The 22,981-nt window shown below is 38.6% G+C and overlaps 2 protein-coding genes across 6 annotated transcripts in view; one reads left to right on the forward strand and one right to left on the reverse strand.

Annotated features, from left to right (window-relative positions):
- The window catches only part of SKIC3 (SKI3 subunit of superkiller complex), a 145,392-nt gene that overhangs the window by 72,552 nt on the left and 49,859 nt on the right, over nt 1-22,981 (reverse strand). The window contains exons 1-7 of one of the 3 annotated variants that reach the window (XM_060093165.1): nt 17,319-17,393; nt 12,499-12,567; nt 8,270-8,360; nt 4,308-4,451; nt 3,137-3,228; nt 2,651-2,726; nt 1,986-2,126 (exon numbers count right to left, since the gene is read on the reverse strand). In XM_060093165.1, the coding sequence (XP_059949148.1) occupies nt 1,986-2,126; nt 2,651-2,726; nt 3,137-3,228; nt 4,308-4,451; nt 8,270-8,359 (543 nt within the window). In that variant the 5' untranslated portion in view covers nt 8,360; nt 12,499-12,567; nt 17,319-17,393. Of the gene's footprint in view, nt 1-1,985; nt 2,127-2,650; nt 2,727-3,136; nt 3,229-4,307; nt 4,452-8,269; nt 8,361-12,498; nt 12,568-17,189; nt 17,295-17,318; nt 17,394-22,981 lie in introns of those variants that run through there. The other 2 variants (XM_060093166.1, XM_060093167.1) reach the window with 2 other exon arrangements.
- ARSK (arylsulfatase family member K) overlaps nt 17,557-22,981 on the forward strand; it is a 43,109-nt gene continuing 37,684 nt past the window's right edge. For all 3 annotated transcript variants that reach the window (XM_060091816.1, XM_060091815.1, XM_060091817.1), the window contains exon 1: nt 17,557-17,770. In XM_060091816.1, coding sequence (XP_059947799.1) covers nt 17,633-17,770 — 138 coding nt within the window. In that variant the 5' untranslated portion in view covers nt 17,557-17,632. The remainder of the gene's footprint in view (nt 17,771-22,981) is intronic.

Raw genomic sequence — 22,981 nt, forward strand, 5'->3', positions numbered from 1 at the left:
TAATATGAAGACATGGTTTAAAAGAAGTTAATAAATCACCTAATTTTGTCAACATTCAATTTTTTCCACAACTGAATCTATACACAGATAAACCAATACACAAACAAATGCAAATCTTATTCTCACGTTTTTATTCCTACCACTTAGGACATTGCCTGACATATAGTAATAGGTTCTCCATATATATTTTCTAATTAAAGGAACAAATTAATGAGTGAACAAATGAACGAACATATAAAGAAATGAGCTTCAAATCCTATATGGAGTCTATAATTGTTCACATTTTAAAATTCTATTAAATTTAGCAAGTGTACAGTGAGTGTTTATTTACTATAATATGAAATTAAGTTTACTTTTAAACTTACAAATATAAAAAATAGAATGATGAAAATATTTTCCAATTATGGTTCAAAACCAATAGGTTTTTTTAAGTTTTTTAAAAATTCTTTTCAATTACTTGAAAATGTGTACATTAAAAAGGAATATTTCTAGGTATAAGTACTCTAAATACTAAATATAAATACTCTAAATAAAATACTCTACAACCAACAAGGGATTAAGCTCCAAAATATACAAACAGCTCATACAGCTCGATATCAAAAAAACAAACAACCCAATCCAAAACTGGGCAGAAGCCCTAAATAGACATTTCTCCAAAGAAGACATACAGATGGCCAAAAAACACATGAAAAGATGCTAAACACCACTAATTATTAGAGAAATGCAAATCAAAACTAGAATGAGGTATCATCTCACATGGATCAGAATGGCCATCATCAAAAAATCTACAAACAATAAATGCTGGAGAGGGTGTGGAGAAAAGGGAACCCTCTTGCACTGTTGGTGGGAATGTAAATTGGTGCAGCCACTATGGAGAACAGTATGGAGGTTCCTTAAAAACTAAAAATAAAACTACCATATCACCCAACAATCCCACTCCTGGGCATATACTCAGAGAAAACCACAACTCGAAAAGATACGTGTACCCCAACGTTCACTGCAGCACTATTTACAATAGCCAAGACATGGAAGCGACCTAAATGTCCATCAACAGAGGAATGGATAAAGAAGATGTGGTATATATATACAATGGAACATTACTCAGCCATAAAAAAGAATGAAACAATGCCATTTGCAGCAACATGGATGGACCCGGAGACTGTCAAACTGAGTGAAGTAAGTCAGACAGAGAAAGACAAATATCATATGATATCATTTACATGTGGAATTTAAAAAAATGGTACAAATGAACTTGTTTACAAAACAGAAATAGAGTCACAGATGTATGTCACAAATTTATGGTTACCAGTGGGGAAAGGGCAGGGGAGAGATACATTGGGAGATTGGGATTGACATATACACACTACTATATATAAAATAGATAACTAATAAGGACCTACTGTATAGCACAGGGAACTCTAATCAATACTCTGTAATGAACTATACGGGAAAAGAATCTAAAAAAGAGTGGCTATATGTATATGTATAACTGACTCACTTTGCTGTACACCTGAAATTAACACAACATTGTAAATCAACTATGCTCCAATAAAAAGTTAAATAAATTAAAAAAATAGTCTAGTTGAACTGTTAAACCTGAAAGTAATTTAGTACTCTTAGTTCATAAATATAAAGAAACACACCTTTAAGGTACAACTTTTTAGAAATTATAGCAGTTTTGCAAAAGTATCTTTTTTTACAGTGATTAAGTAACTGATTTATTGTGAATTCTTATGAATACAAGGAAGTAAAATTCTGATACCCTGAATATTATTTCCACTCTGTCCAGACTTAGTGTGAAACTGTAGGCCTGTAATTCTGACTTTATCAGGAAGAGCTTCTAGGAATTTAAAATTGAACATTTATAAAATATCTAGTCTGACATACAGTATTTTTCTATATCATACTGTTATGTTTCCATTTTCTAAATTCAACTAAATGATCAACTTTCATGACACAAACTGTGGGGAATAAATGGGTAGTACCAATTGTTGGGTCTCATTATTCTGATCCTCAGTACTCTCAGCCAGCAACTGAGTCAATTTCTTCCATAGCTGATGAAGTTCTTGGTTGTCTGCACCTCCTTCCTGCCGTGTCTTTATCAATTTGTGCCATGTTCGGGCCACCTATCAGGGAGATTTAAAATGGTTACTTTATCTAAAATACTAAAATGCTACTAAAAAATTTTAAATCTATAAGTGAAAATATTTTTATCTGCTAATACACAAAAATAGCAAAAGCACAGAACTCCATCTATTATGAATTCCATAAAAATAAGATGATTGGGCAAATCCACATTGTGCTTATATTAGAAGTATGACTGAGATACCAGAGTACATACAGGGATAATGACTACATGCCCCAATCTTCATAACCTACAGCATCAGCAGTCGGACACCACAAACAGGACAATAAATTCTACAGATGATATTTTTACTTATTTTATTTATCCCTGCCCAGTTTCAAAAAAGTTTGGAAATAATGACACCTGAAATTTGAATTCCAAGTTACAGTTTTCAAAGCACTGTGATTTGTTTTGATACCACACTACAATTAATTTTCTAAATTTTTCCTTAAGCTACAGGAAAGCTTTCTTTTAATAATGGTTTTATTAAAAGAAATCTACTACCCCAGCAAATCATTAACCAACCTCTACGTGTTTCTTTTCTTGGTAATACAGATCCACAAGTTTCTTACAGACATCACACCACTTCTGTTTGTCAACACTTAGAATAGAAGAAAAGGATTTTGAATCTGATTAATGAAAACAACTGAGGACTTAAGACACAAAAATTAAAATATCCCCAAAATAATGTTAGGCACTATTTAAAATTAGAACATATCCTCTATCACACTACAGTAAAATTTTATAAAATGAACATCTCATAAAAAAGAAAAGGTTTAAGAAATATTATCTTCTATTATATTGACTAAAAATAACATCAAAGTTCTCAAATGAGTCAATCCCCTTACGATTAGTGTTTCAATCACAATCAAGAGATTCTGTAGCAACAGTTTGAAAGAAAAATGTTTCACAATTCCCAGTAAATGTCTGGAGTACTTCTATATAATTTTGAATCAGTTTATTCTAATTCAAGCCATTAAAGAAACTAGCCTTTCCTCACATATTGATTACCTTTCATAAAGATCCAGGAGCTTTTGGTAAACACCAGGTAAGTCATCCTTAGCATTTATGTGATTACATTTCTCATACAAGCTTGCTAATCCCTAAAAGAGAAAACAATAGAGATTATTCTTCCAAACATATCTAGTGTGCTCATGTTTATTTTGCTAAATAAACTGACAATCTATGAAGATTATTTATGATAGAGATTATTATAATTTACAGATGAAATAAAATGTCTGGGATGTGCCTCCAAATAATTGGGGGTAGGAGGGAGTAGGTGAAAAACTACTGGCCATGAGTGAGTTTTTACTGAAGCTGGATGGTGGGCATAGAGGGGTTCATTTTACCATTCTCTTCACTTTTGAAAATATACTTGAAGTATTTCACAATAAAAAAAATACCTTTTAATAATTATTATGCAATCTTAACACCTAAGACGTTACCATGTGACACTACTTTCACATGGTCAAACAAGAAAAATCCAAGTAGTCTTTGGAAATTGTCATTTTTGCTTCAAATAAAGATCAGATATCCTAAACCAATCAGTACATAATAAAAGCTGGCATCAGGGAGATGTTACTAGATAACCCTACTCATGTTGCCGTTCACGTGAACCTGAGACAAACAGGTTCATGTTCTCCAGAGCCTACTACCCCTATTAATCATAGTTTCCAAGATGTGACTGAGATATGAAAGTTATTAAATATGAAAAAGCTGGAGAAGCCAAGTAAAAAAACACGAAGACCATTAAATGAGAAGGAATTTAACTAGTACTCAGATATATAGAATTTCAAATTTTTTATATTATTTCATTTTTAAAAACATATTTTAAAAACATAATATACATTTCTTTTCCCTCAGGTAAGCATAAAGAATATTCTTCATAAGTCTCTAATATGCACATATAATTAAGTTGGAGATTTATATAATCATGTTTCAATTTCTGTCCTAACATTTGGAAATAATCCATTGGATTGGAGATTAAATAGTGGTAAACAGCATTCTTTGGCACCATTTTTTTTTCAACTAATTTTCAGGTTTAGAAGATCAATAAATTTAATTTTTTTCTTATACTGAGTAAATGGAGGTTTAAATGCTAAATTGTAAAACTGTTAGCTGTATTTTGAAAAATGGGAAAAAGTTCTTTCCTATAACATAGTAAATAAAAATGTCTACGTACCTGCCAAGCTAGTAATTGGTCTGGCTCTAACTCAGCAGCTTTCTTATAGGCACCCTGGGCCTGATCAGGTTGTTCTAGCTCGGCTGCAGCAACACCAATAAAAACCCAGGCATTATAGTTATTTTTCTCTTGTTTTAACACTGTCTGATTAAAAAATTAAAAGAGAAGGTAATTAAATTTTGGAAGCTCATGGACAAACAATAATCAAAAGACAGTCTACCTAGGAGTCAGGAAATCTGGATCTACCACTAAATGGACGATCTCAAGAATATCACTTAACCCCTGTGGTCTTCAGTTTCCTCAGGGAGAGGGAGTAGGACTGGATCGGTGACTGTAAGGGGTATGAAATATGAGGTATATTTTTTAAAAGCTGCCCAAGTACTCGTGATGCCTCTACCAAATGCCTCCCTCTGTCCCTTGAGAATACTGAGTATAAAAAGAACAATAAGACCATTCTTACCACCCAACCATCCTGCCTGCCTCCATGCCACACTGCTGTTAGTCCCTCACAAAACTATTCTCCATATCATTTCACCTTATCCAATTCCCATATTTTCCTTCACTATGATAACATCTCCCCATATTTAACAGATCTTTTTCATTGAAATTATACACTAGGAAAGTAGGTTGACCCCAGTGTGACTGTACCAAATACGTTCAAAATAAACAGTGGCGGGACTGCCCTGGCGGCACAGTGGTTAAGAATCTGCCTGCCAATGCAAAGGACACGGTTTTGAGCCCTGGTCCAGGAAGATCCCACATGCCGCGGAGCAGCTAAGCCCGTGAGCCACAACTACTGAGCCCGCGTGCCACAACTACTGAAGCTTGTGCGCCTGGAGCCTGTGCTCTGCAACAAGAGAAGCCACCGCAATGAGAAGCCCGCGCACCGCAACGAAGAGCAGCCCCCACTCGCCGCAACTAGAGAAAGCCCGCGCGCAGCAACAAAGACCCAAAGCAGCCAAAAATAAATAAGTAAGTAAATAAATAAATAGTGGTAATGAATGTTTAAACAACACCTACTACCTAGAATAAAAATTATATGCAAAGCTACTACTTTCAGAAGTAACAACTACTTGCTAAGGTAAAATAGTTTGAAACAGAAAGCAAAGATGTTCTAGTGAAAGAAAAATAAAACTAGTAGCTAAAATGAAATTAGCTCTTAAGGTTTTACATATTCTAGAGAAAATAAGAACATTTCCAGGAGTTGAAACAGTCAGATTATTAGGCTTTTGTGCATCCACATAACACTTCTAACAATCTGTCACCAATATGCAGCACAAGCTCCATTCTATCCTGTAACACTACCTCCCAAAAAACCAGCAACAATGAGGTAACCACCAAAGCTAAGCTCCAAATACTGGGCCTTATTAACATTTGTGTCCCCAACACCAAGAGCAATGACTGGCACATAACTGCTGAGCAAATGATAAATTCCATAGTCAACCCACAATCAGTAAGGACCGGCTATCTGCCTGATGACCAGGTTTTCAGAATCTGAAACAGGCTTTTAAGGAAATAATTATAACAATGTAGTGAAAGCAAGTATGGAGTTCTGAAATAATGTGAAGAAAAAAGTATCTGACTCCAAACTCCATCCACACAAGTCAGAGGAGGCTCCCTGAAGGGATGCTTATACTGGGTTATAGAGGCACACAGGCAGACAAGGTGATAAATCAGACAAGACACAGCAAATACACTAAGGTGCAACATCTCTTCACTAAAAATTTCCTTTAGTCTCAATCAACATTCTGGTTACTACACATAAGTAATCATACATTTGCCACTGACTAGTTCCCCATCTTTGCTTTCCATTTGAGCTTCTCTGGCATAAATTACAGAAATTCATATCTGAATCAGAAAGAAGAGTGCTATGGCATTGCTGTATATAATAAAAGCAGCAAATTCATATGTGCATTAGTTAGATCAGCCTAGTGCTGAAGGAAACAGTCCCTCCCCTCCCACACCTCCTTCTTCTCTCCCCCAGTTTAAACAGATTGCCCACCTTCTTCTATATCAGGATTAGTCCTGTCGTGGTCTCCATCTCTGCTGGGCTCAGTCACCACTAGAAACCTAACCTCATAAGGGCATCCTTCACCCCTTAAGGCTCTCATCCTATACTGTTATGTATTTATTTCCCCCAATCTTACCCAATTCTATCCCTCCCACTGTCTAAACTCTTCATTGTAACCTCTGGAACTCCCAATCTGGACAGCCAAGGGCCCTCTCTATTTTCAACCTTTCTTTTAACTGTACCAAGTTCTGCCTCAATGAGGCTCGGCTGTTCCCCTACAGATCTTACATGCTGCAGCTGATTTCTTTTCTCGAATATCCCACATACCACCAACCAGCAGGTGAGGAAAGGGTTCTCCTTGCTCACACTGATACCTACATTGTTCCTCTACTCCTCCCTCCTTCAAAAACCCCAGTACTTTTTTTTTTTTTTTTTTTTTTTTTTTTGCGGTACGTGGGCCTCTCACTGTTGTGGCCTCTCCCGTTGCGGAGCACAGGCTCTGGATGCGCAGGCTCAGTGGCCATGGCTCACGGGCCCAGCTGCTCCACGGCATGTGGGATCTTCCCGGACCGGGGCACGAACCCGTGTCCCCTGCATCGGCAGGCGGACTCTCAACCACTGCGCCACCAGGGAAGCCCAAAAAAACCCCAGTACTTTTGAAGCTCAAGCCATCTGGCTATACTACAAAAAATATCCTTCTTGTTGCTACCATCTACCAGCCTCCTAGGAACTCCCCTTTCCTTCAGTGAAAATACTGTATTCTTCCTCTCCACTTCAATTCCTTTAATCATTCTAACATTCATGCAGATGACCCAATGAATGCCATGGCCTCCCAGTTACTTATCCTCAGCATTACTCAGCCATCCAAAACCTGGGTTTCCAGTATGCACCTCTCCTATCCTCCCAGTTCAATTACTGTAATGGTAACAATTCTTTAACCTCTGTTATGTCCAATTTTTTTTTACCTCACCCCCTTTGCATTGTCACCCCACTGCTCAATTCTTACCTCTCCTTTCCCATCTTTGACTCCATGACCTATCACTCCCTTGCAAACATCCTCACCTCCTTGGCCTATCTTTCCCCTCAACTTTCTTACTACCCACAGTTGAATTCCATCGTGCCCATCTCCAAGCCTGAGAAGTTTAACACGAAGGAAGAAACTACACAGTTGAGTTTACCGATTTCACTTGAGTAACATGAAATCTCAAATGGACATTCATTAGGGCCTGGTAAGCTTTCTAATCCTTACTAGTAAGTTTCTTTTCTCACCATAAATGACAACTATTTCATACCTTCTTTTGTCTCAAACCTCCTATACAACTCCTCCTCCATCCTCAGGTTACACTTCACTAAGAAAATGGAAGCCATCAGAGGGGAACAATTATCTTCCCACCCACAAATCTGCAAACCCGACAGCTATGGATCTACATCTATCTTCCCTTCTGTTAAGATGGAAGAAGTATCAAAGGCCTTCCTCTCATGCCCTGGATCCCATCTTCACCCACCTTCCCACGGACTTCACTCCTAGCACTACACTGCATCTCTCCTGCACCTTCAAGTTCTCGTTCTGGACTGGAACATCCCCATCAGCATAGAAAGGAACTTTGGAATCTTGATTCTCCCATCCACAAACCAAATAGAATTGAAATGTCCACATACCATTAAAGAACAAAAACTTTAAGATACAATAGTGTTCCGCAGTACAACCCATCAAAAGACCCCTAAGAGACATTCAGGTTTTGAGAACTTGGCTTTGGTAAGTTACCAACACAGAGGGAGACGAAATTAAGTGGCAGAAGCGGCTTGTCCTGGCACAGCCACTGGGACGGTCCTACTCAAAAAGCCTTAGTACTTTTGTTGTATTTAGACAGTAAGGGATTCCCATATTACAAATCAGTGATGCTCATAAACAGGTGACATTTTTATTGTGGAAGAAAAAAATACTGGTTACCTTACAATGTTTCAAAGCTTCTTTGTATTCTTTGTTTCTGATTGCATCTCTAGCACTTTTTAGAGCAGCCTTTACTTCCTTGCTGGACATGCTGTCAAAATAAAAAGCCAAATGTAATTCCTTCTACGTGGAACATTCTTTCCCCTAAAATAAATATATCTTATGTTTAAAAAACATAAAACCAGATCATCTCTTCAGATTTTTACTCAAATGTCACTTCCTCAATGAAACCTTCCCTTGCCACACTATTTAAAATGCCAACACTTCCTCCCCCCAACTCCCAACCACTCAATAGTCCCTAATCTCCTCCTTAACACTGCCTTTATTTTTCTTCAAAGCACCTGTCACCATCTAATACATCACTATATATTTTACTTCTTTATCTTATTTATTATCTGTTCCCCAACCCCCCCAGAACGTTAAGTTCCACGCAGGCAGGGATTTTTATCTGTTGTTGGGTTGTTGCTGTTTAACTGCTGCATCCTCAGTACCCAGTATCTGACAAACTGTATATATTAATAAACATTTGTTGAATTGAATTGTTATTTGAATTATAACCACTCCCCATATAGTAGGTTAAAACACAGATGATCTTATGGGCCAGGATGGAAAACACATGCCAAGTTCAGTCCAATTCTACACGAGGCAAGAAGAATCAGTCTAAGTCACAGAGTGAAAACACAAACACAAATAAATTTCAGTAACTCTGATGTAAGAGTTTAAGAAAGCATTCTGTTTTAATGTTAGTTTCTATAAAATATAAATCAGGATATTAACTTTCTTCACAGTAAGAACTACTTTAGAATCGATTAGAGTAATATAGTATTCTTTGTAATATGGTATTCTTTGAAGAGAAATAAATGTAATGGTCACACTTAAATGAAGGCAATTAATATGCAAGAGGACTATATACTAACTTCAGCCATAAAAAGATATTTCAACTCCAACATAAATAAATAGATAGATATTTTAATTGGTAGACAAAGTACTTCTTTTTTTATTAGTTTCTGCTTTATAACAAAGTGAATCGGTCATACATATACATCTGTTCCCACATCCCTTCCCTCTTGCGTCTCCCTAGACAAAGTATTTCTTCACTTAATCTTAAAACATAAGATACACTAATGCAATTTTAAATAAACTAACATATCTTAAGATTTCACAGCTTATTCTGGTTTACCAATAAACCAGTCAAATTCAACTACAACTTGATGTTGAAAAAAGAAACATTTTTTGCCCACTCCACTGAACTCTAATCTCAAGAAGGCAAAACAAAGCTAGGTAAACACTAGGTCATTATAGACCACTGATGTTCAAGGCAGCAAAATGAACCAAGAAGATGGCTTGCTGACATGGTACACAGACTGTCCTTTGTTCCCAAAGAGGCTGAGGCAGAAGTACAAGATCAAAGAAATTTAAGAAGCTAGGGAATTTTTTAAAAAACAATCCTTTTGACTTAAGGAATCTTAGATTCAAATAATATAAAAATTAAGATATCATAATATCAATTTATCTACGGCCAAAACGAGATTCCCTAAATAGGCAGAAAAGTGACTTTTTCCATAGTTACAATAATTAGATAATTAAAGCAACATATTTCATATGCTCTTATTTTAGAAATTGCTCTGTTACCTGAAATTATATTGGCATAAATTTATAGAGGCAAACTTCAGAAGGATTTTTTTTATAGTCTACAAATCTTGTTTGGAGCAGGCAACAAATTTCTACACTAATTTCACTTTAAATTTCTCACACCAAAGTTATCTTTGGTAGATAAACCTGCAGACTAAAAAGAAGAGAACATCAGTGATGATGACAACTAATCTGGACCAACTGAAAGGGATAAAAAGAAGCATCCAAGGGAAAAAAAAATCAAGAGATATCTAAGTTAAAAAAGAACAAAAACAGGGACTTCCCTGGTGGCACAGTGTAAGAATCCACCTGCCAATGCAGGGGACACGGGTTCAAGCCCTGGTCCAGGAAGATCCCACATGTCGCAGAGCAACTAAGCCCGCGCACCACAACTACTGAGCCTGCGCTCTAGAGCCCATGAGCCACAACTACTGAAGCCCGTGCGCCTAGAGCTGGTGCTCCACAACAACAGAAGCCACGGCAATGAGAAGCCCGCGCACCACAAGGAAGAGTAGCCCCCGCTCACCGCAACCAGAGAAAGCCCGCACACAGCAACAAAGACCCGATGCAGCCAAAAATAAATAAATAAATAAATTTTTAAGCTATAAATAAAAAAAAGAACAAAGGCAGTTTTAAGACAAGACCAAGTAAAAACAAACAGAAGAATGCAACTTTTCCAGGAGAAAGATCACCATCTTTTCTATCACCCAACATACGAGTAAAAGCATATCTGGACAAAGTAGAACCAACTAGCACTAAAACAACATGCAGCTATGCAGCTCTCAAGCTATATGCCGTATATGACACAAAAGAAACAGAAAGGAAGGCCTCTGCTCTAAAGAATACAATCTCAATCAATAGAAAGACCTAAGACATATGAGTCATTAAAGAATCAAATGCTAAATTAAGGATAACGAGTGCAAGTGCAATAGGAGTTCAGAGAAGAGAAGTATGGGGTGAAGTAATTAACAGCTACTAGATGGAGAAAGGATTTGAGAATGGAGGGAAGAAGGAAAATTACTCCAGCCGGAGACATTGATTGCACGAGCAAAGTTGGAGAGACAGGAATGAGCATGGCACGTGGAGGAAACAATAAGGAAACCAGGCTGAATTGAACAGAAGGGACTTGCTGAAGAACAGGAAAATTAGGCTGGGCAGGTAAAGTAGAGCACCAGATTACAGAAGACCTTGAAAACGAGACAGACAAATTTGGATTTAAATGGAGCAGCAAACATGGAGCTGTCAAATGCTTCTAAGTAGGTTACTTTTTTTTTTTTTTTTTTTTGCCGTACGCGAGCCTCTCACTGTTGTGGCCTCTCCCGTTGCAGAGCACAGGCTCCAGATGCGCAGGCTCAGCGGCCATGGCTCACGGGCCCAGCCGCTCTGCGGCATATGGGATCTTCCCGGACCGGGGCACGAACCCATGACCCCTGCATCGGCAGGCGGACTCTCAACCACTGCGCCACCAGGGAAGCCCATAAGTAGGTTACTTTTAAAGACCATATGAGACAAACTCCATTCTTCTCTTGGTAACCAGTTCTCATGTTCAATACCCTTCTACATCCCTATATGTCTCCACATATAATTACACCTACACTTGCTGCAGTGGAAGCCTCTATTCTTCTCCTACTGTTCCTTATTCAGCTGATTTGGCATTTAGCATAATAAGCTAGCACTGAGGCCCTCTCTCTGCACCTAAAATACATATATATACATAAATACTAGTTTCAGGAGATTATTTTTTTTAAAGACAAAATAATCTGCTGCTTTCTAGCCCTGAAAATTTCTTCCCCTTTTTTGGGAAGTGGTGTGGAGGAGGAAGAGGCTCATCCACTCATGTTCTAGACAAAGCTTTACGGAACACTAACCATCTACTAGGTACCATCAAACCCATTTCCTTTCACAAAGTGGAAAGCTAATACCCAAAATGAGTCTATGTAACCTCATATTCCTCTCTTTGGGATACTTCCTTCTATTCCAAGCATTTCCAACACTTCAGAACTCTGGCTCTCTTACAAGTGTCTTTAATATTCTTCCACAGCCCCACACATTTTCCCCTTATACCTCTCCTCCCATTTTTTCTCCTCAGTCTCAACGACTTTTTTAAATAAGAGTGTTCATGTAGCACATTTTCACCCAACGAAGGTTTTTTTTTTTTTTACTACCAACCTAAAAGGGTTTTTATTCAACAAATCAAGCATAAAGAGCAATAACTATATCGAAAAAAAAGAAAGTGACAACCATACCAAAAGACAATGATATACCTCAAAACTAACATAGGTAGATGAACTGATATGTCCTACACACTCCAGCTAAAGCTATGGAAACTTAAGCTACATTCAGTTGTGGAGATACCAAGATTCCACAAAGCAAAAATAAGAAGAAGAATTTAAAAAATAGTAACAATAATGACACTGGAAGTTAATTACAGAAAAGTAAAAAATGATACCTTTAAATCTAATTACAAAAGTCTAAAGGTACTTTGTGATGACCATAACCTACACTATTAAACCTTCCTTCTGAAAAGAATCAGTAAAAACAATCATTAAGTAAAAGTAGACTCCAATTACCTATTATTTAGCATTCTAGACACTTACCTTTTACCTATTATCACTTTATCTTCTCTTTAAATTGAATTTCAGATTGTTCCTTAAATGTTTATCCATCTAAATTAAGTAAAATATAAGACAGGCACATAAAAAAGATGACATACACAACCCAAAACATATTGAATTTTTGAAAACATCGGATTCGGGTTCAATTTTCATAATTCATAATTTAAAACATGAGAAATAATTATGTACAATTTTCCATCTTTTTTCTTTCCCAAAGAGACACTAATCGTAATCTCCAAATTTCTGAATCAGTCTAAACTGTGTTGCCATAGCCACAAGGTGTAAAAGGAACATCATAAAAAATCAGAAAGACTCAGAAAAAAATTACAGAAACTCAAAATACACCGACTTCAACATAAAAAACTGAGCCAGAAGAGAATATCACCTATTTCTATGCTACTTTGTTTTGAATCTAGGACAATTAAGGGCACTGTTTACTCACAATCTGCAAGCTGACTACACTAAAGTGAATCTTGTTCTAAGCCACATAAGGAATTATAAACATGAAAAAAGTTGCCCATATGATGCAACTAGTTTGTAATTTAATAAAATAGAGCAGACTTTTTTTAAATATTAAAAATCCATCTAAATAGCCATCTGAAATACTAACACAAACTTTACACGACTACAAATTCTAAGTATCTTTTGATGGTATCTCTGGAATGGATTCTGTCAAACAAAATTAATCTAGAATGCTTCCTGGAGAGAATGGAGGTAGTTTTGAAAAACTGAATAAAGTAAAAATGGAAACAATGCTACTTTAGAACTAGGAAATGAACAAAATTTAGGTGAACCTGGTAGGGATGAAGACATGTACTAGTGATATACGTACTTAAATAGAAGGGTTAGTTCCACAGAAAAGGGTCTTACTGGTAAGAAGAGAAAGTACTGTGATCCTAATAATGTTTAGGAAAGTAAAATAAAAGTTAAACACGGGGTGAGGAGGTAAAATAAAAGTTAAAGCCTGACTCCCCATTTCACTAACTTCTTTAAGCCGCCAGCCAGCTACAAATGATTACCCTCCTCACTCAACCTAATTTTACTGATTTACTCAGTTGTTTCAACTCTGTTCTTACAAAATGCCCCAGATTTTGTCAGCCCCTTCATTCTGCCATATCCACCCACCAAGTCAAGAAAGATGGATCTGGATTCAAGTCTCCACAGATCTTGGGCACCTTACTTCACCTCCAAGCCTATTTCCTCATTGGTAAAGTGAGAACGAGATCACTTACCTGATATGTACATAGACGGAGTACCTGAACACAATAGCTATTAGCTCTGTTGTCCGTATCTCCTACCACCCTCTCAATCAACTTCACTACTTTTTTCCCATTCCTAACCAAGTGGTTATTATATACTTTCTCTACACATTTAAAATCCCCAATCCTTCCTTCCTTGATCTCTCAAGAAGCAACCTTCTTGCCTATGTTCTTCAAAAGACAGCTATCATCAAACACAAGTATCTCCTTCAAATTAGTCATTACGCAAATACTAGACTAAAGCCTGCAACTTAACAGATGCTTTATGTTCTATACAGATGTATTCTGTCTCTCAGGTCAAAAAAATCCCTAAATAAAGGTGATATATTTTTGGAGTTCCTTACGTACCCAACACCTACCAAATACTATGACCTTCCAGCTTCCAAAGCCTACTCAAAAACATTTAGTTTCCCCACTGTCAAAAAGCAGTAATTCTCAATTTGCTAAAGTGAGAAAGGAAGAATCCCCTTTTCAATATTAGCTCATATTACTTTTTTCACCACTCCCCAATGCTTTCCGCATCTCCGTCTTTACTTCTCCCATTCAGCCTGTCCACACTTGCTTCTGCCTACTCAAATGCTACATGTAATTCACAGCCAAATTCAAGTGTCAAGCATAAAGCCATCTCAGATAAATCTTACACTAGAGTCTGAACTTACAACACTTACTGTCTCTACTAACATTTCCAAAAATGTATTCAAAGGAATATTAACGTGCTTAAAGTTGTTAACAATATGACCTCATAATTTTGTGAATACTACACACTATATGTATCACTCTTTTAAAGTCACAGTGCATGTTAGCATTTTAAAGGCTCTGAGAAACCCTATAGTAGAGACCCAAATTTAGTTTAATCCAGCAACTCTGAAACTTATATTACTATGGAACTTTCTTTGTTTTTGGCCACGTGGCACGGCTTGCAAGATCTTAGTTCTACAACCAGAGATTGAACCCACGACCTTGGCAGTGAAAGCGTGGAGTCCCAATCACTGGACCACCAGGGAATCCCCACTATGGAACATTTATTTCAATGAACAGCAATTAACATTGTGAAGCACACTAACATTCTTCAAAGTACCATTTGGGATATTCTGGTTTGGGGTTTTTTGTTTGGCAGTTAACTGTACTTTTTGTTACCTTCTATACTGTTATTAAATTTACAGGTCTGTGAGTGTTTGTTTCCCACAACTAGACTGGAGGTTCGTTAGGAAAAAAAACTATTCCTATTACTCTCTTTTATTTCCTAGTGTGTGGTACATTGTGGATATTCAACAAATAGTCATAGAATCACAGCAGGTGAAAATACCGAATTTGTTCCAGATGGTCACTAACTGCAAACTTAGTCTCCTTTTCTTAGGGCAGAATATAGTGCTGCTGGTATTTTGGACATTAAAAAACTATGAAGAGCCAAAACCTAGACCAAGACTTTCAACTGAAGACTTTTCTGAACCACAAAGTATTTCACTAAAGCAGGTAACCCGTAACGTAGATATCTTTAACTGATGACCTAAACATACACATAATGGAGCCCTCCTTCACTACAATACACTACATACACACATGTACACACATAAAGATGTGCACAAACAACTCAGAAGTACCTTTTCCGACAGGGTAAGTGACTGATTAGCAAACATGCTTTATGTCCAGAAAAGAGTGATCAAATAACAAACAAACCTGAAATTATGTGATAATTACCCAAAGGAACTGGGGGAGACCTGGGGGGAAAAAATTGGTGGGGAAGGTGAAAAGGGCTGTTGAAAGGGAGAGATTATTCATGTAAAAGTGAAGGTAAATGGACTAATGAACAGTCAAAAGTAGAGGGAGACTGACTGCAGCTCAAAATACGGACTTTTAATAATTAAACCTGTACAAATATGGCACAGGCCCCTCGAAGGAAGTGTGTTTCCCATCACTGGAGATGAAAAGGCACAGACTGCACAATCCACCTGGGAGGAATATTGTACAACAACTTGAATGTAGATGAGAATAAGACTAGAAGTCTCTTAGATTTTTCCAGCGCTATATGTCTGGGACCCTAAAATATCTATCTCACTCCAACCCAGTACAGCACCTGCTCCCACTGACACTGCCAAGGGGAGAGAGAGAAAGAAAAAGATGTGTTCCTGTCATCCTGACCGGGAACTCAGAATACACGTCCTGTGAAAACAAGGCCAGAGAGAGTAAATAGTTTACAAAAATCAATAATATGCCACAGATAAAGTTAAATATATTTTTTATGAACCTAAATGTCAGTCAACATTGTTTCTATGGTAAAATGTGTTCTACATTCCAAATTAACTCAAAACAAGTATTTGAAACATAGCCTGTTCATGAGGGAGCCTATGTGTATTACCTTTCATACTGTATTATTATTTTATTTTTTTCCCTAGAGTGTAAGGTCCTTATGGTCAGGTACTATTGTTTATATATTTGTCTGCTCCCATAGATTTTTAGCATGCTGCTTGATTAACAATGCTGCTTCACTAACAGAGATTAAGTTCACTAGAATGGCATAACATTTTGCAGTTAATTAGAGTCAGCATGGCAATGAGTTAGGGAAGAGACTACTCAAATTCAAGTCCTACTCAGACTGGCTCCCTGTGTAACCTTAGGCAGGTCATTTAACCTGTCCAAGTCTCAGCTTTCCTATCTGAAAAATGATGAAAGTGAGGATTACAGAAAATACTACATGTAAAAGTACCTGGCACAAAACAGGTGCTCAATAAATGCGTAGTATAATACCCAGCACATAATAAGCACCATATGAGTGTTAAATAAATAAGGACTGTCCTTTTTACAATTACTGTATGCAAAAAATACTGTCAAATATTAGTATTAAAGGTTGATTTTATGTAAATAAATACAACTCCTTTTCCTGTCAAAATACTAAAACGACTAATGTGAGGCACAAATTATATACCTGAAACTATAATAATGAAATCAGGAATCTGGCTCTGGGACAGAAACCTGCTTCTTCCAGATTTCTCCAAAGGAGTTCAACAGTCAAGAGGACCAGTGATTTTTCAAAACCACTGCAACAAAACAATGGTAGTCTGTATCTACGTCGAACACGTCACACAGCCCAACATTTCTCCCTCTGAGAACCCGTCCAGCTTCTCTCCCTTGCACTCTGAAGGTAAAGTCCACCTAAGCTTATCCTCACCTAGATGAAACTTTTCTTACCAGGCCCGGCTCCTCACCCCACCAGAGCACAATAAATCCTTACTGCACAGGCAAAGCGGCGAATAGGATGAGGCAGGCTAGAAATATCCTTGGGAGGAAGGTATTCGAGGGGCCACCCGGTATCCATATGGCACCTTAGGCGGTCCAGAGGCCCCACAACGAACCGCCCAATCCAACTTAAGTGACAGACGCGCTGCCACCTCATCATCTCCCAGTTCACGGTCTCACCTAACACTCAGCCACGCTTGCTCGGCGCAAAACAAGCAGCCTCGGCCCCTGATCCTTTCTCTCTCTAGGGAACATTTCAACTGCCTACCGGCTCCAACTTCTGCAAAAGCGACAGCGACCAAAACCAACCTGGGACAGATGCTTCTCCTACAGACGCCCAATCTGAAGTCAGAGCGCATGCGCACTTCCCAAGCATCGCTCACGTGACCGGGTTTTAGTTCGCTCGGTATTTGATTAAAAAGCCTTAACGTGAGTGGAGAAAGGGGAATTCCTCCTTCGCGCATGTGCCCAGCCCGAGCCTGATGGGAGTTGTAGTTCCACGGGTGAAGGAAACCGAACTGCGATCTCTGCGATCCCCGCCTTCCTCTTCTCGGGTGGAACTTCCTAGGGGGAGGGGCAGGGTCCAGCGCCCAGAGGCCGGGCTCCCAGAACAGCTCCCCGTGATGCTGCTGCTGTGGGTGGCGGTGGTCGCAGTCTCGGCGCTGGCAACAACAGCTCCTGGGGCAGGTGGGCAGAGGCGGGGAGCAGTTCAGGCTTGGCCAGATGCGCCTAACGTGGTGCTAGTCGTGAGCGACTCCTTTGTAAGTATGGAAAGGCAGGGGAGGGGGCGCCCCGCTACACACCCGCGACCGGCCCACAGCCCTTCCTGTGCTGCTGGCTTTGGGGAGCAGAACCTGAGACTTTGAAACGTGTTTTACCCTGATGCAAAGTAAGAAATGCATTTTACCTTGAGGCCCCGTACACACATACGTGCACCACATAGATATGCATGTAAAACAAATAAAACATACTTTAGTAAGATGCACTCCAATTAGCATCTTTGCAATTTTTTTTTAATTGCTGACCTCGACCCACTAAATTATCTTACCACTACTAATAAACTTTCAATCCATACCCCCACGTGATTCAATTGTGGGGAAAAATACCATTCTATCTCAACATAAAAGCCTGTTAGCTTTCCAGCGGTCAACGTTATTTTTATTACTCAGGTGTCTGATAATCCTGTTAGTACTGATTTATATTCATTAGTTGATATAATTTGACACTCACCCATATTCCAGATTAATTGTGTATGTGTGTGTATGTGTGTTGTTGTTGTTGCTGTTTAATCCCAAACTTAAAGTTTTTGTAACTCTCCCAGGCCATCAACTAAAAAGAATACTACTGTCAACATTACCTGATACTTTTAGTATTATCCATGATATTAAACCTAATGCTTGGACAAATGTTTGGTTACTAATTATAATATTAGTTTTTTATGACTGGGTGTTACTGTGGTCACATAGATTATTGGTGTTAAGCATGTCTGGCACCAAAGAGTGCTTTTAATCATTATGTTGCATTGCCTTTCCTCATAGATTAACCCGTGATGATTAAAGTTACATAATCTGGATATACCCATAGGGTTTGCTGAGAATATTAAAGTAATCTTTATGATTATCTAAACTTAGGAAACAGGCAATATTGGAGAGGAACATGAAAGAGGTTTATTAGGGAGTACTCATGAGATCAAAGGTAAAGGAAGAAAGCAAGATTGTGCAGAAAGAAGCTGAGTTTTGTCACTGTCTCACTGGAGGCCTCAGCTGATCTTATGGGTAGTTCTCAAGCTAGTATGATGCTTCAGAACTGTTTCCATTTGTGGTGAGGAGACCAGGCCTTTGTACCCTCATGTTGGATGGTCATTACTTGTGGAATGCTCCCAGAATGAGGCACCATTTTGGGCAAGACAACTCTCTTCAGCAGAGGCAATCTTTCACTCTAAAAGGGAACCTGGGTGGTGCATCAAAACATCCTAGAAACTTCTGAAGATGACTGAAATATTTGGCTTATTTTTTAGTATAGTATAAGCACATAGATTTTTATATATTTTTGTATATAAATATTGTATGCAGACTAATACCTTATGAATATAAAAGAAAGGATCCTGAAAAAATACAAGCAAATCAAAGTCAGCAATATATAGAAAGGGTTATACACCATGACTAAGTGTGATTTATCCCTGAAATGTAAGGTGGGTTTAATATCTGAAAATCAGTCAGTGTAGTAGAACACGTTAATTGAATGAAGGGCAAAAAACGTGATCACATCAATAGATGCAGAAACAGCATTTGACAAAATTCAATAACGCTTCATGATAAAAGCACTCAACCAAGTAGAAATAGAAGAGAATTTTTTCATTCTGATTAAGAACATCTACAGGGCTTCCCTGGTGGTGCAGTGGTTAAGAGTCTGCCTGCCGATGCAGGGGACACGGGTTAGAGCCCTGGTCTGGGAAGATCCCACATGCCGCGGAGCAACTAAGCCTTTGCACTACAACTACTGAGCCTGCGCTCTAGAGCCCACGAGCCATAACTACTGAGCCCATGTGCCACAACTACTGAAGCCTGCGCGCCTAGAGCCCATGCTTCGCAACGAGAGAAGCCACTGCACCTGCGCACCACAACGAAGAGTAGCCCCCCCTCGCTGCAACTAAAGAAAGCCCGCGCACAGCAATGAAAACCCAATGCAGCCAAAAATGAATAAATAAATTTATTAAGAAAAATAAAAGGAGACAATAACTAGAGTCACGAGAATATGGGAGAATTGCAACCCTCATACGCTACTGGTGGGAATGTAAATGGTGCAGCCACTTTGGAAAACAGTTTAGCAATTCCTAAAATGCTAAACATGAGTTACCATATGATCCAGCAATCCACTTCTAGGTATATATCCAAGAGAAATAAAAACATATGTCCACACAAAAACTTGTACATGAATGTTAATACTGCCAAAAATTGAAAACAACCCAAATATACATCAGCTGGTAAATGGATAAATAAAATTTAGTAATATTATTCAACAATAAAAAAATAAATGCAGTACTGATAACATGCTGCAGTGTGGATGAACCTAGAAATTGTTACGCTAAGAGAAAGAAGCTACTCACAAAGGACCACATATTGTATGATTCTGTTTGTCCAGAGAAAGCAAATCTACAGAGACAGAAAATAGAGACAGGTCAGGAATTACCTAGGGTTTGGAAAAATGGGAGGATTAGCGGGTGATGGCTAAGGGATACAAGGAATACATGATGGAAGTGTTCTAAAACCGATTGTGGTGATGGTTGCACAACTCTCTGAATATACTAAAAACCATTGAATTGTACAAATTAAATGGGGTTTATGATGTGTGAATTACATCTTAAACCCTTTTTTTAAAAAGAGAAAATAAGCACCTCTGCCTGGGTCTTAAAGGGCACAAGCATCCTCTCTGCCTCCCTCCTTCCACCCCTGCACCTGCATTGTTTTTAGTTTGGGTGAGGTTTCAGGAGTGGGAGGTGGGCACAGGACTGTATACCAGAGTCTAGTGAGGATCTCATTCAGTCTGGTGAACAGATCTGAAAAGAATGCTCCTAACAGTCTTGCTTGATAATACATCTAGACAGTTAAAGTTACTGTTATATTCTTTCATTAGAATGATGTCTTGAAATCTAAACTTCACTGGTTTTCCCTGGCCCAGAATGATGAGGAACTGAGAACCAAGTCATGGTTCTAGAAGGAGCAATCCAGATCACAAAATCATATCTACACAAAAAGCTCATCCATCCCAAGGGGGAAAATGCCTGGACCCGTGAGAGTCCAGAATAATAGCAAAATTCAGAAATTAAGGCAATTGGTATCATTTTTGTCACTTTTATGCAGAAAGCCAATTAGTGGGCCTCTTTTTCTTTTTTAAATGCCCACTGTTAGAGTACTGTATTTGTTTGAACTGTAGGAATGACCTTGAGAAAATTGAAATGGGTCATTATTAAATTATGGAAGTTATTCTGAAAGCCATTCTGTAAGATTTTCTCTCCCAACTAAATGTGACAGAACTATAGTCTGACCTATGACTGACTATCCATTGTGAACCACAGTACCACACTATGGAAAACTTAACTTTCTTTGTGTTTTTATCAGCTAACCATGTTAAGATCCATTTCAGTTCAGAATTAATTATTATGTGGACCACCTCCCATTGATACCATGAGCAGTTGGTACCAGTTTTATTCTTTTTTTTTTTTTTTTTTTTTTTTTTTTTTGCGGTATGTGGGCCTCTCACTGCTGCGGCCTCTCCTGTTGTGGAGCACAGGCTCCGGACGCGCAGGCTCAGCGGCCATGGCCCACAGGCCCAGCCGCTCTGCGGCATGTGGGATCCTCCTGGGCCAGGGCACGAACCCGTGTCCCCTGCATCGGCAGGCGGACTCCCAACCACTGCGCCACCAGGGAAGCCCTTATTCTATTTTTTAAAGTATTTGCTAGTGTGTAAAAACTACATGAAGTTAAAAAACCAAAGCTTCTAGAAATGTTTAATATTTTCTCTAATAATATAGTAATTTTGATCTTTGTTTAGAGTATTGGTATGCTTTTGACGTTGAGAATATGTGTAGCATAATTTAAATATTTTCTAAGAACCTAATGAAATACAAATCTTTCCACTGATGTACTTAATCCAGGTTTATTAAGCTTTGCAAAAATACACTGTTGAATTTTGAACATATTAAATTTCCCTTTTGTAAATTGAACAGCTCTGAATTAAAGACTCGTTTCATTTAATTCACTAAATATTTGTGGAGTGCCTTATATATCTTAGGCAGTAATCTTTACGTGGACCACCTTTCACACATTCCACATTAGAAACTTCCCCAAGTGAGGCAGTTATCCCCTCTGCCATTTGCTATCCCTGCTGCTCTGCACTTTAAAGATCCCTGCTTTCTAGCCTGCTTTCAATGCAGATGAAGTCCTTGTACCAGTCATAGAAATGAGTCAAGAAATTGCTAACATGAGTTATAGATACGCTGCTGTAGCTGTTTGCAGTGGTCGTTATACCCATTTGAACCTAGCCTGCAGGACTTGGAGTCCAAGCCTCACTATTTGAATCATTGCAGTGCTCCTGCCACATGACTACGTGCTGCATCCTCCAGCTAGATGAACCTGGGTGGCTGGGTTGTCTAGATTACAACCAGTGGCCACAAATGGTTATTATCCCCCATATCCAAAAGATTGTAGGAATAATACATCTAGGCATTTGGAATTTACGAGGATAAGTTTCTGAGAGTTTGAATTTAACAAAATTCTTATGCACTTTTGTCTTGGGCTCCCTAGCTCATCATTCAGGAAGTCAGGAGTTGTTTGCTTAGCATTCAGTGATTACGCCTGCTAGAAGTGGTATTTATTTCAACATACAAGCATGCTCTAATATTCCCCATCTTTAAAAACACCTGACCTTAATCCCACATTTATCCTCCAGTTAACTCTAACATCGATCCCATTTTTCTGTTTCGCTTTGCAAAACAACTACTCAGAAGAGGTCTTTTCACCATGTCACCTCCCATTCTCTTTTCTCTGTCTGCTTTAGATGTCCACCCCTACAACTCCATTGGAAGTGCTCTTGTCAGCATCACCAACAGACTCCATCCTACTAATTCCAGTGTACATTTTCTGGCCTTCTTTTTTTTTTTTTTTTTTTTTGCGGTATGCGGGGCTCTCACCGCCGCGGCCTCTCCCGTTGCGGAGCACAGGCTCTGGACGTGCAGGCCCACGGACCATGGCTCAAGGGCCCAGCCGCTCTGCGGCACGTGGATCCTCCCAGACCGGGGCACAAACCCGCGTCCCCTGCATCGGCAGGCGGACTCTCAACCACTGCGCCACCAGGGAAGCCCCTCTGGCCTTCTTTTACACACCCTCTCAACACAGCTATTACCCTTTCTTGACACACTGTCTTCTCTCAGCTTTCATGAGACTCAGTCTACTGATATCTTCCTCCCTCACTGG

Source organism: Mesoplodon densirostris, chromosome 3, assembly GCF_025265405.1.
Source record: "Mesoplodon densirostris isolate mMesDen1 chromosome 3, mMesDen1 primary haplotype, whole genome shotgun sequence".
NCBI classification, from domain to species: Eukaryota; Metazoa; Chordata; class Mammalia; order Artiodactyla; family Ziphiidae; genus Mesoplodon; species Mesoplodon densirostris.